Below are 13,603 nucleotides of genomic sequence, written 5' to 3'. Positions count from 1 at the left end.
AATATTGATATAAAGGTCAGTAGCCATAACTTAGAGTGATTATAGGCAGCCATTTGTCATGTTTAGTTTAATTAGATTACAGACCAAACTTCTGGCCTTTTTGTATGTTTCCCTTCAGAGCACAACTTAACGATGTCTTACTAACCACCACCACATGAATTAACATATCCACTCTGCCCATAAAAAACTGTGGTTTTCAGATGAATATTTCTTCTAAACAACGTAATTAAGAAACCATGGAGACTTTGAGAAATCACTGTTCCAGAACTGACATCCTGTGACCATGACATTTTGAAATGTAGTTTGGTGTGGTGTGTGTGGTGTGGTGTGTGTGGTGTGGTGTGTGTGGGGTGTGCGGGGTGGTGTGGTGTGTGCGGGGTGGTGTGGTGTGTGTGGTGGGTGGTGTGTGTGCGGGGTGGTGTGTGCGGGGGTGGTGTGTGCGGGGCGGTGTGTGCGGGGCGGTGTGTGCGGGGCGGTGTGTGCGGTGGGGTGTGTGCGGTGGTGTGTGGTGTGTGGTGTGTGTGGGGTGGTGTGTGTGGGGTGGTGTGTGTGTGTGTGGGGTGGTGTGTGTGTGTGTGTGTGTGTGTGTGTGGGGTGGTGTGTGTGTGTGTGTGGGGTGGTGTGTGTGTGTGTGTGGGGTGGTGTGTGTGTGTGTGGGGTGGTGTGTGTGTGTGTGGGGTGGTGTGTGTGTGTGTGGGGTGGTGTGTGTGTGTGGGGTGGTGTGTGTGTGTGTGTGTGTGGGGTGGTGTGTGTGTGTGTGTGGTGTGTGTGTGTGTGTGGTGTGGTGTGTGTGTGTGTGTGTGGTGTGGTGTGTGTGGTGTGGTGTGTGTGGTGTAGTTAGGGCCTGGCATAGATGGACCTGGGGAGAGGGGGTCGTGTGTGTTTTACCTAGTGAGGCGTAGGAGCCTGGGGGCAGGGCAGCTGCTGAGCTGAAGGGAGAAGCGGAGGGCACGGTGACCAGGCGTGACTTGGCGCTGGCCGCGGCGTTCACGTCGATATCACTACGGGAACGCTGAAGAGAACCGCCAGCGTTGGAGTTCACCCTGGAACTCACCATCTTACCTGCCATGGGGGAAGAGGTTGAAATATCAACTGATTACAAAAAACATAAAAAAGGTGACATGGAATAAACCACACACTTTGAGAAATGTAAAATAATTTTAGTAGTACTCTTACCCCTTGTCATGCTGCCTCCTATGGCACTCTTGACAGACAGGGGCCGGCTGAGACAGAAGGACACACCACCATGAGGTTAACAAACAGATTTATGACAAACAGCCCAGCATCGCTGTGCATCAAACAAGACAAAGTCATAGGCAAAGTTCTGGACATTAGTACAGGGCTCGGACCCCTCTGATGATGAGGCAGGAAAACCATCCTCAGTCCAAATCCCAACCCCAGTCTCATCATAACAAACACTGTGCTGGTGAATCATGGTATATGAGATCAATGGTCAACACGCAGAGGAGGATGATTAAACTGGATCAACCAATAAAATCACTCCCAGTGTTTTCCTAATCTGATAATAATTGCTGTGCATGAGGTAGACATATCCATTAGTGCCATCTTCAAATCGATGTTAAATACCCTTTTAAATCTCTTTCCAGACATCCTTATGAATCATGGCAACATTTCACAGAAATGGAGGAAAGGGTGGATGGATGACGGGAGGAAGGAGAAGGGATATCTTACTTGAGGCTCTCCTGTGAGGAGGAGGATGAGCGGTCCGATTGGGGGAGAGACACGACACTGTCAGAACTCTTCAGGTGAGACTGCAGAGCCTTCTGATAGGTTGACTCCAGGGCCTGGAACAGATGCTCCGCCTCCCGGCTGTAGTGGCCATGGAAACCCCAATAACACCTATGGGTGAGGGAGGGAGGGAGGGAGGGGGGAGACAAGGTCAGAGGTCACATGCAGGTCACAGACGTCACAGCCCCTTGTATAAGTAGATGAACATAACTGTCAGCACATGACTCATATGACAGCACACCTGACTCTGAATAAACTACATGACCAAAAGTATGTGGACACCTGCTTGTCGAACATTTCATTCTAAAATCATGGGCATTAATATGGAGTTGGTCCCGCCTTTGCTGCTGTAACAGCCTCCACTCTTCAGGGAAGACTTTCCACTAGATGTTGGAACATTGCTGCGGAGGCTTCCATTCAGCCACAAGAGCATTAGTAAGGTCGGGCATTGATGTTGGGCGATTAGGCCTGGCTCGCGGTCGGTGTTCCAATTCATCACAAAGGTGTTCGATGGGGTTAAGGTCAGGGCTCTGTGCAGGCCAGTCAAGTTCTTCCAAACCCGATCTTGACAAACCTTTCTGTATGGACCTCGCTTTGTGCAGGAAAGAGCCTTCCCCAAACTGTTGCCACAAAGTTGGAAGCACAGAATCGTCTAGAATGTCATTGTTTGCTGTAGCATTAAGATCTCCTTTCACTGCAACTAAGTGGCCTAGCCCGAACCATGAAAAACAGCCTCAGACCATTATTCCTCCTCCACCAAACTTTACGGTTGGCACTATGCATTCGGGCAGATAGCGTTCGCCTGGCATCGCCAAACCCAGATTCGTCCGTCGGACTGCCAGATGGTGAAGCGTGATTCATCACTCCAGAGAACACGTTTCCACTGCTCCAGAGTCCAATTGCGGCAAGCTTTACACCACTCCAGCGAACGCATGGCATTGCGCGTGACGAATGTTGCAACCGAGAACAGATGATTTTACGCACTACACACTTCAGCACTCGGCAGTCCCGTTCCGTGAGCTTGTGTGGCCTACCACTTTTCGGCTGAGCCGTTGTTGCTACTGGATGTTTCCACTTCACAATATCAGCACTTACAGTTGACTGGGGCAGCTCTAGCAGGGCCGAAATTTGACGAACTGGCTTGTTAGAAAGGTGGCATCCTATGACGGCGCCACGTTGAAAGTCACTGAGCTCTTCAGTAAGGCCATTCTACTGCCAATGTTTGTCTATGGAGATTGCATGGCTGTATGCTCAATTCTATACACCTGTCAGCAACGGGTGTTTCCTGAAATAGCCGAATCCACTAATCTGAATGAGTGTCCACATACTTTTGTATATATAGTGCACATCACCGCCGGAGAAAGTGACATGAAATGTAATTAAAAATCCAGAAGCATTAATACTTTTTCAAATGATCACTAGTAGTAAAATCAGAGACACAGACAGACGGCATATTATTCCATATCGTCATCCACTTGTCTCGGTCGTGACCTGCTAAGACTTGAGGACAAATTCTGACTAATTACAAAAATAAACAACCCCACAAAAAAAACTTACTTTCTCGCGACCGATCTGGCCTCTGAGTCAGCATCATGGATCCCTTTCTTGATGGTTTCAGTCAGAACAGCCACGTGCCTGGTGGGGTAGTAGGGAAACATGACAGAGACAACTTCAGGTGCAGCAGCCAGGAAACCACAACTACACCAATGGAGAGGACACACAGACTTCCTCATTTCCCCTGAGACTTCAGTATACACTCCTCTCTTCTTCTCTTCTCCACTCTCCTTCTCCACAGGGGGAAAGTGACCACACGGCACACTTTCTAAATGCTTTTTAAAATCTCAGCAGGGTTGTCGCGGCAACCACCGGGGACGCTCCATCGAGATTCTGATGGTGATGGCTCGCTCCAGCCCTCCAGCATCATCAATTTAACTAGGGATCATCAGTCGCCCAGTCAACCAACACCCAACTACTTACAGTAAATGTCACACGGCAGAGAGTAGAAGTGAGGAGAGAGGAGCGGAAAGAGGGAAATCTAAAGTGCAGCACCAACAGGAAATGTGAATTATTATGTGGATTATAATTAAAAGGATATTTTTGTAGGGGTTGATATGATTTTCGTAAGGGAAATTTCTAAGTGAAAATTATGAACTTCAGAAGCCTTTTTAAACCTCAAATACATTACATGTTTTAAATGTCCTGCATTGCAGTTCTCCTGCAACAGGGAGATCAAATTAAGATCCTACATCTGTACACAAACACAAATACTGGTTGGATCCTGAGCAGAAAAGCATGCTACAGCCTGTTGTTAGTGTTTATGTCCTGGATAAATAGTATTAGCATGCAGGGTGAATGCTGAAAGGGTGTGTGTTTACCTCTCCAGTGTGTGTGTCTGCCACTCCAGTAATAACAGCTCTAAGAACTCATAACTGCGCCTGCAGAGAGAAGACATGATGAGAGTTAACACATTATAAGGGAAACCTCAGGAAAAGCTAATATCAAAAAGTAATATCACACAGAAAGTCCGAGTCGTTACCTTCTGACGGCCACTGATTTGGACGTGCAGTTACTAGTGATGATGGGGATGAGACGCGAGTAGTGTGTGTGCTGGAAGAGAAGAGGAGGTCCCAGAGATCTTCCAATACAGATTATTTCACACCTCCCAGTGTCTTAACAACACAACATTTTACAACCAGACATCATTCCAACTGAGTAATAAATACATCAGGAAATTATTTATTTTCCAGTAGAAAATGCATGAATCACAATCATCCACTGTCGGTCAACCCCTGACATATATGATTGCCCGTGCATGTGTGTGTACAGTACTCACCCTGAGGATGAGACGTATGGCTGCCATGCCAGACGTGGCCATCACCTTGGCACTGTTGGGCACCAGGTTGAGCAGTGTGGGCATCAGGGTCTCTGCACAGTGGTCAAACTTGTTGCCCAGCAACGTGGACAGGTATCTGAAGAGGAGAGGGAAGAGATTCAAGACATCAAATCAATAATCAATCAGTTTTCAAATCTCCACAGATACATTTGATTTGAGGTTCTGGACTAGTGTACCCGTACTTAGATATGGAGCAGTAGCAGCCTACAAGTTTTCCAGACTCAGAGTGGTTAATTGTCAGTCAGTGATGTGCTCCTAATGTGGTAGTGATGATGAGCGATAGAGCGGAGAGTCAAGATCCACATATAAAGAGCATCCGGGTTGATGGACTGACAGACCAGGCCAGGCGAGACCAGGTCGCTTTCCTCATGTTAATGTAACTCCTTTACTGAGGCATTTCACTGAGCTGCTACATCTCTAATCATCTCTCTGGTCAACCTTTACTCAACCTGAGTCTGAGATAGCACCTCTTGGAACAGACAGGTTCAACAGTGTATTTAACTCTACTTGGTGTGGAAGACTGAGGTTGAAAGCGGTTTTGTCGGCAGGTCCTTACCCCAGTGTGATGCAGGCCTCTCGTACCACCTGGGACCTCAGGTCTTTAGCCGACAGCTTCAGAGGGGCCTCCAGCAGACGGAGCTGCTGGGGGAAACTATCATACTCCAGCGCTCCAGCCAGGAGCAGAGAACGCACCTTCTTCAGCTAGAAAAAAAGGAAACACAAAGAACTATAATACGCTACAAACATTGTGTCTTACTGCAAGAATTTACAGTACGAGGTGCTGAAAAGTTCATTTAGAGACTGATCATTTGTGTGCGCGGTCCTTACGGCAACGACTCTGTGCTCCCAGTCGTTTTTGTCGTCAGACAGAACCTCCCGGACCTTGGAGAGGTTGTCCTCCATGTCTCTGTTGGAGTGGATCTGGAGATGAACAGAAAAACAAGGACAGGAGTCAGACTGGGGTTGATGGCAATCCAAACTGTAAACACACACACACACACGTCACGCCTATCTGTGCAGGTTACCTGGATAGTAGGAACCTCTTCAAAAGCCTTGATGAAGTCCTCCTCATCAACAGCACCTGCAGCAGCATCTTTAGCAGAGATCTTGCCGGGTCCGGTGGCAGAGCTGGGCCTGCGGACAGAAGCCGCAGCTACAGCCCTCCTACCACTGGGGGGCGCCTTGGAGGACGATGCAGAGGAGGAGGACCGGCCCCCGTCCACAGAGTCCTCATCATCAAAGTTCTTATCTGCCAGGGGAGAGTGAGAAGAGTGGTGTTCATCCAGTTTGAAGTCATATTCTCTGCATTTGTGACCATGTTCATTAGGACACACCACAGGGAACCGAAAACAAGCATATTTTATTGGACAGCTACCCCAATACGTCCCAGTTTCACTGGGTTTTCTGACAGTTTTCTTATGTTTTATGCCTGCTGAAGACTAGGATTTCTGGAAATCCAGGGAATTTATAGAAAGTTCGCAGAATTTTGCTACCCTACTGAAGACAACCCTGTTCGTTGGGCTGAGAGTGTGCATGCCTGAACCCAGCCATCTGCAGTGCTGAGTGTAGCTAGCCCAAGTCATCTGCAGTGCTGAGTGTAGCTAGCCCAAGTCATCTGCAGTGCTGAGTGTAGCTAGCCCAAGTCATCTGCAGTGCTGAGTGTAGCTAGCCCATGTCATCTGCAGTGCTGAGTGTAGCTAGCCCAAGTCATCTGCAGTGCTGGGGCAAGTATCTGCAGTGCTGAGTGTAGCTAGCCCAAGTCATCTGCAGTGCTGAGTGTAGCTAGCCCAAGTCATCTGCAGTGCTGAGTGTAGCTAGCCCAAGTCATCTGCAGTGCTGAGTGTAGCTAGCCCAAGTCATCTGCAGTGCTGAGTGTAGCTAGCCCAAGTCATCTGCAGTGCTGAGTGTAGCTAGCCCAAGTCATCTGCAGTGCTGAGTGTAGCTAGCCCATGTCATCTGGACTGTCAGTGTTACACAAATACAAGCCATTCTGTCACCTCTCCAGTTTTCCAGTTTACATGAGGGATTATGAATACAGGGAAAATATGATCCGGGAGATGTGCCTCGGGCCAAGCCAGCATTATCTTAGAGCCAGCAGCAATATAATAATAATAATTTAACAAGTGTAGCGCTTTTCATTACAGAAAATTCTCAAAGCTATATTTCTCAGCACGTAAAACAAATGCCCACAATAGACAATAATAAACCATTTTTAGGAACGAACCAAACATACAATAGGCCATCAGAGTCTGAACTAATGTAGGCTAGTTTGTACAGATCACAATAGTAGTGATCATTCTGAAAGAGAGCAAAACAAGTCACCACTCACACTAAAAGACAAATAGCTCCATAAACAAAGCAACAGGCAGACAGAAACGCCCCGTTCACCACTCCGATTTTCATCCATGTCCCCCTCATCCTCCTCTCACAACCCTCCATCCCTCCATTAGACTGCTAACCTGGAATTACCATGAAACTGATACATCTATCACACAGACAGACAGAGACAGATAGAGACAGACAGACCGAGACAGACAGACTTGAGAAAGGCAGATCAATTGGGGGAAAGAGGAGGAAAACATTTGTAGAAATGTCAGTAGGTAGTGTGAGAGGAATGGTGGAGAGAGAGAGAGAGAAACACCACAGGAAGAGATAATAGCAGCAGGTTCTTACAGGCACAGATCTTCTTACACACCAGCTTCCTCAGCAGCATGATTTATGGCACACTCACTAAAGATTTCCCCAACCAGGCTTCTGCATCAACAGTGTGTGTGTGTGTGTGTGTGTGTGTGTCTGCATGACGCGTGCAGCTCTGATGACACGGTGCTAGACCAGCTTAAGCCTTTCTGGCCAAGGGTTAGCTGTCAAAAACAGCAGTGTGTGTGTGTGTGTGTAGCAGGAGGATACTGGCAGCTCCTGCAGTGCCAGCATGGTGTGACATGTCCATAGGGACACTGACTCTCGACCACAGAGAGGGGGGAGGGGCCAGCACCTGTGATGTCATCTCAGACCAATCATTGTTTATACAGGGCGTTGGGTGAGGAAAAAACAAAGAAACCTCGCCTGATGGTCATTGGCCCTGGACAAACACTGTTTATAGTCCCACTGCTGTTATTTACACTGCATAAATGCATATGAATGACATGTAAATTAATGATTTGCGCCGCACCATAACACTATGGGAGCTCAACATTACATTGGCTTTATTGTCCCCTGAAGCATGCTGTGAAACGCAGTAATCACACTGTCACCATCTCACCCACCCAGAGATAAGAAGCCTTGGTTCCAACATAACAAAAGCTTGCCTCATGCAAGCTGCTGAAATGATACATAGTTTGTCTCTTGAGTCTCACTGTATCCATCCACTTTTCGTTTATCTGGAGAAAGGTGGTGAGCGTGAAGCACATACTGGTCGTATAAGACGTCTCTCTCATGTACACATACTCACCGCAGTGCTTTATTCCTCGGACAGTGAGGATACACTAGTTATTAACCCCCCGGCTCTCCAGTGAATTATGTGTTGAGTGTGGGGGCTAGCATTATCATTATGAAAAAATAGTCAATTCCGCGAGGACTGAGATTAGCATTACTGTACCAAAGAGATCAGGAGGAGCATGTGAAAAGACTCAATCCTGATGTCAGCTACATCCAACGACGTCTATCTTATTGATGGCGCGCTTTCCATTTGCTTTCCACTGAGGCCAGTAACGTGACAATACCAGAGACGGGGGGGGGACTGCAGCATGTGGGATGGATCAATCCTTTGCTAGCAGTAATGTCATTGAGTGAGCATCTTCCATCCGTTTTTTTACTGATCGTTAAATTATCTGCAGAGAGGTTTTAGAGAGCTGAAATAGAAACATTCCTTGAGACAAGATCCATGATGAATTTCACAGAATTTGAGCACAAGACGTATGAGATAACCGAGGTAAATACCAGCTCTAAACAGCAAGGCAATTAACCGAAACACCTTTAGTGAAAGAGCAAAACACGATGATGCATTTCGTTTATTGATCAGAGCAGTCAGAGAGGCACTTGATCAAACGCTGACACAAATGTCGAGCTGATTTATACACACATAGGGACCAATTAACAAAGCCTGCAGAGACACGCGACTCACACACATGCCCTACGGGAACACACACACACACACACACACACACACACACACACACACGCACGCACGCGCATCTGCCAACTCTGGGGGCAGTAGCCTGGTTGTTAGCTGTGTGCTTGGTGCCTGTGGCAGACCAGGGGTGGTGTTAGTGATCCACATGGCTCGATGAGATCATGCCTGCTCTGCCCAGTGATATGATTACTGTAAGCTGGACAGTCCTGTATGTAGGCTACTGTGTGCCCTGTATGTGGGCTACTGTATAAATATGCAGAGTATGACATATTTCCTGTGCTGAACTCTCAAAGGAAGAGAGTGGCGTAGCAGTCAGGTAAGTTCATAAGTGTCATTGATGATAGAGGAAGTATAATAGGTGATGTCATGGAGAGAGGTTGTCCTCTCTGGCTCCCTCTGCTGGTTGAGGTGGAACACTGCATTATCTGCCCCATAGAGACACATTCACATCATTGTTCGGCCCTATCTATCTTCATAGGAAGTTGTCTGACTGTGGTCTGTATCCTTCAGGAAGTTCAACGGTTCAAGTGTCCACCGCACTGCAACAGTCTATGACTGAGTTCCAAATAGCACCCTATTTCCTATGTAGTTAAATAAAAATAAATAAAAAGTAGTGCAATACATTCACATGTATATGTATATATCTATATATATATTTTTGTACCTTTATATAACTAGGCAAGTCAGTTAAGAACAAATTCTTATTTACAATGACAGCCTAACCCGGCCAAACCCAGATGACGCTGGGCCAATTCTGTGCCGCCCTCTGGGACTCCCAGTCACGGCCGGATGTGATGCAGAATGGATTCGAACCAGGTACTGTAGTGACGCCTCTTGCACTGAGATGCAGTGCCTTAGACCGCTGTGCCACTTGGGAGCCCCCTAATCGGGGATAGGGTGTCATTTAGGATGCATCCGCTCTCTTCCACTGTTAAAAATCCCAAACAGCACTGACCCCATTCTGACTGCTGCTGGAATCTAGCTATAAAACAATATTGTGCAGGAAACTGCTAGCTAGAGCCAGACAACTACATGGAAGAGAAAATAAGCCAGGCGAGACAGTTTAGAAGGACTAAAATAGCTCACAGTTCTCAGACTTCAGGAATGTTACTGAAACTTGGTACAATGTACTGTTCTGAACAGAGTTCTAAAGATAGAGAGAGGAGACGGAGAAACTAGAGAGAAGAGAGAGAATGGAGAAGCAAAGATAGGATGATGAAGGTAGAGAGAGGGGGAAGTGATTGCCCTGCCAAGATAAAGTGGTTATTATGACATTCTCTGAGAGGACTAACGAGGTAATGGTGGGCCATTCTCATGTTCTGATTACTATAAGGACAGCATGACAAAACAAACCGTCATAAGAACTCACTGAGGGTGACTGTCATAAGCACAGAGTACAGCACACTACATAATGTGTCCACTAGCTGCAGGCTCCAGCGACTGCAGAAGCGGATGAGCATCCTAATTTCACTCCCCACCCAGCATCCTAACTGCAGTGCAGGCAGCACTGGTAATCCCTGGGCCACAGATTCATATTTGGGGGACTTTAACTCACGAGATGCTTTTCTCCTGTCTGTCCTGAACTGCAGGGAGAGACTAAAGACACCCTGACACAATATATTTTATTTAGTACCTCCCAGGCCAGCTTCTCCTGTCCTGTTCTGACTGCGTCAGGCTCCAGGTGCTCTGAGCACTCAGCTAATCTGGGGGGAGTTAGCCTGGTCTCAGATTTGATTGTGCTGTCTTGGCATGGCAATGACCATAGGAGTTCGCTATACAGCACAAACAGATCTGGGACTAAGTCTAGGGGAAAGTGTCATTATGATTTCACCAACTCATTCCCACAGATTGGTCTGTCAGTCTGCGAACCAGACACTCTAGCCAGCAGTTTAGAGAAGTATGAGGGCTAGAGGCTAATGGTTCAGCACAAATAGCACAATGTCATTACAGTGATATCTCAAAATGTTGACGACTATAAAGAGCAAACAGGGACTGCTCAGCCAAAACACTCTTCTCCCATCCCTCGCTACTCTTACACTTACACACACACACACACACAGTTGAAGTCCAAAGTTTACATACACCTTAGTCAAATACATTTAAACTCAGTATTTCAAAATTCCTGACATTTAATCCTAGTAAAAATTCCCTGTCTTAGGTCAGTTAGGATCACCACTTTATTTTAAGAATGTGAAATGTCAGAATAATAGCAGAGAGAATTATTTATTTAAGCTTTTATTTCATCACATTCCCAGTGGGTTAGAAGTTTACATACACTCAATTAGTATTTGGTAGCATTGCCTTTAAATTGTTTAACTTGGGTCAAACATTTCAGGTAGCCTTCCACAAGCTTCCCACAATAAGTTGGGTGAATTTTGGCCCATTCCTCCTGACAGAGCTGGTGTAACTGAGTCAGGTTTGTTGCTTGCTTGCACACGCTTTTTCAGTTCTGCCCAGAAATGTTCTATGGGATTCAGGTCAGGGCTTTGTGATGGCCACTCCAATACCTTGACTTGTTGCCCTTAAGCCATTTTGCCAGAATTTTGGAAGTATGCTTGGGGTCATTGTCCATTTGGAAGACCCATTTGCGACCAAGCTTTAACTTCCTGACTGATGTCTTGAGATGTTGCTTCAACATATCCACAAAATTTTCCTGCCTCATGATGTCATCTATTTTGTGAAGTGCACCAGTCCCTCCTGCAGCAAAGCACCCCCACAACATGATGCTGCCACCCCCATGCTTCACGTTTGGGATGGTGTTCTTCGGCTTGCAAGCCTCCCCCTTTTTCCTCCAAACATAACAATGGTCATTATGGCCAAACAGTTCTATTTTTGTTTCATCAGACCAGAGGACATTTCTCCAGAAAGTACAATCTTTGTCCCCATGTGCAGTTGCAAACCGTAGTCTGGCTTTTTTATGGCGGTTTTGGAGCAGTGGCTTCTTCCTTGCTGAGCGGCCTTTCAGGTTATGTCGATATAGGACTTGTTTTACTGTGGATATAGATACTTTGTACCCGTTTCCTCCAGCATCTTCACAAGGTCCTTTGCTGTTGTTCTGGGATTGAATTTCACTTCTCGCACCAAAGTACGTTCATCTCTTGGAGACAGAACACGTCTCCTTCCTGAGCGGTATGACGGCTGTGTGGGCCCATGGTGTTAATACTTGCATACTGTTGTTTGTACAGATGAACATGGTACCTTCAGGCATTTGTAAATTGCTCCAAAGGATGAACCAGACTTGTGGAGATCTACAAAAAAAATTCTGAGGTGTTGGCTGATTTCTTTAGATTTTCCCATGATGTCAGGCAAAGAGGCACTGAGTTTGAAGGTAGGCCTTGAAATACATCCACAGGTACACCTCCAATTGACTCAAATGATGTCAATTAGCCAATCAGAAGCTTCTAAAGCCATGACATCATTTTCTGGAATTTTCCAAGCTGTTTAAAGGCACAGTCAACTCAGTGTATGTAAACTTCTGACCCACTGGAATTGTGATAAAGTAAATTGTAAGTGAAATAATCTGTCTGTAAACAATTATTGGAAAAATGACTTGTGTCATGCACAAAGTAGATGTCCTAACCGACTTGCCAAAACTATAGTTTGTTAACATGAAATGTGTGGAGTGGTTGAAAAATGAGTTTTAATGACTCCAACCCAACCGACTTCAACTGTACCTCATGCAGCACTAAATAATAATAACCATGACTAAAGCGTTTGACAATTTTCTTCCCTATAATGCAGAGATTTAAAATACATGTGAATCTAATATTGGGTCTAGGAAAAGAGAAAGAGGGAAGAAGAGAATAGAGTTCTCTTTCTTGATATAATTTCTTGATAGCCCGCTATGGGAGGAGCTCACATCCACTCTGTTGCAATGCTAAAGTAACCATAGAACAGCTGTGACAAACCACTGAGACTCTTGGTTGATCCTGTGTCGCAGAGGACCAGAGTTCTTCTGGTCCTCAAACTCAAACTCTGCCTGGTCAGCCAATGATAAGAGAGCACAAAAATGTTCCACTCCTTTCAATAAGAAACCACTGATCATTAATGAAGGCCCTTCTGTGCTTGACGTTATCTATTCATTAATTTTAGCCTAGCTGGGTGTTAGACAGCCAACAAAGTAAAAATGCTGTCCTCCGGGAGGTAGACTAAGTGTGTCCCCAAGGAGCTACCATACCAGTGGGGTCTCTCCTACTTAAGGGCCATGATTGGTGATTGCCTACATGGTTGCCAGGGTGAGCAGACAGGAATGAGCAACCGCTGAAAAAGAGCAGAGGCAAAGTATTCATCCTAAAGTGTGGCCAAGTAAAGGGTAAATGTTTAGAGTGTTGTAGACAAGACTGTGGTAAAGTCAACAGAGTGCTGGCTCTCATCGTAAAGTACATCTCCTCTGCTTAAGACAAGCAAGTAAGGGCCTCTGACATTCTCAACCTCTCTCTGACCCAGTCTGTAATACCTTCATAGTTCAAGCAGACCACCATAGTCCTTGTGCACAAGAACACCAAGGTAACATGTTTAAATGACTATCGCCCCGTTGCACTCACATCTGTAGCCATGAAATGCCTTGAAAGGCTGGTCATGGCTCACATCAACACTATCATCCCAGACACCCTAGACCCACTCCAATTCGCTTACCGCCCCAACAGCATTCTCCTCTGAACAGTTGATGTTGAGATGTGTCTCTTACTTGAACTCTGTGAAGCATTTATTTGGGCTGAAATCTGAGGTGCAGTTATACTAATGATCTTATCTTCTGCAGAAGAGGTAACTCTGGGTATTCCTTACCTGTGGTGGTCCTCATGAGAGGCAGTTTCATCATAGCGCTTGATGGT

General features: G+C 46.2%; 1 protein-coding gene across 40 annotated transcripts in view; it reads right to left on the bottom strand.

Moving 5' to 3' along the window:
- Positions 1-13,603, bottom strand: part of clasp1a (cytoplasmic linker associated protein 1a) — a 94,321-nt gene that overhangs the window by 24,476 nt on the left and 56,242 nt on the right. For all 40 annotated transcript variants that reach the window (XM_045707236.1, XM_045707243.1, XM_045707252.1 and 37 more), the window contains 10 exons: positions 5,668-5,891; positions 5,471-5,563; positions 5,199-5,344; positions 4,583-4,718; positions 4,286-4,356; positions 4,125-4,184; positions 3,307-3,384; positions 1,693-1,860; positions 1,177-1,223; positions 889-1,062 (listed from right to left, as the gene is read on the bottom strand). In XM_045707236.1, coding sequence (XP_045563192.1) covers positions 889-1,062; positions 1,177-1,223; positions 1,693-1,860; positions 3,307-3,384; positions 4,125-4,184; positions 4,286-4,356; positions 4,583-4,718; positions 5,199-5,344; positions 5,471-5,563; positions 5,668-5,891 — 1,197 coding nt within the window. The remainder of the gene's footprint in view (positions 1-888; positions 1,063-1,176; positions 1,224-1,692; positions 1,861-3,306; positions 3,385-4,124; positions 4,185-4,285; positions 4,357-4,582; positions 4,719-5,198; positions 5,345-5,470; positions 5,564-5,667; positions 5,892-13,603) is intronic.

Source organism: Salmo salar, chromosome ssa25, assembly GCF_905237065.1.
Source record: "Salmo salar chromosome ssa25, Ssal_v3.1, whole genome shotgun sequence".
In the NCBI taxonomy this organism is placed as follows: domain Eukaryota; kingdom Metazoa; phylum Chordata; class Actinopteri; order Salmoniformes; family Salmonidae; genus Salmo; species Salmo salar.
Note: the sequence above shows the minus strand (reverse complement) of the source record. Positions and strands in the feature narration are given on the sequence as shown.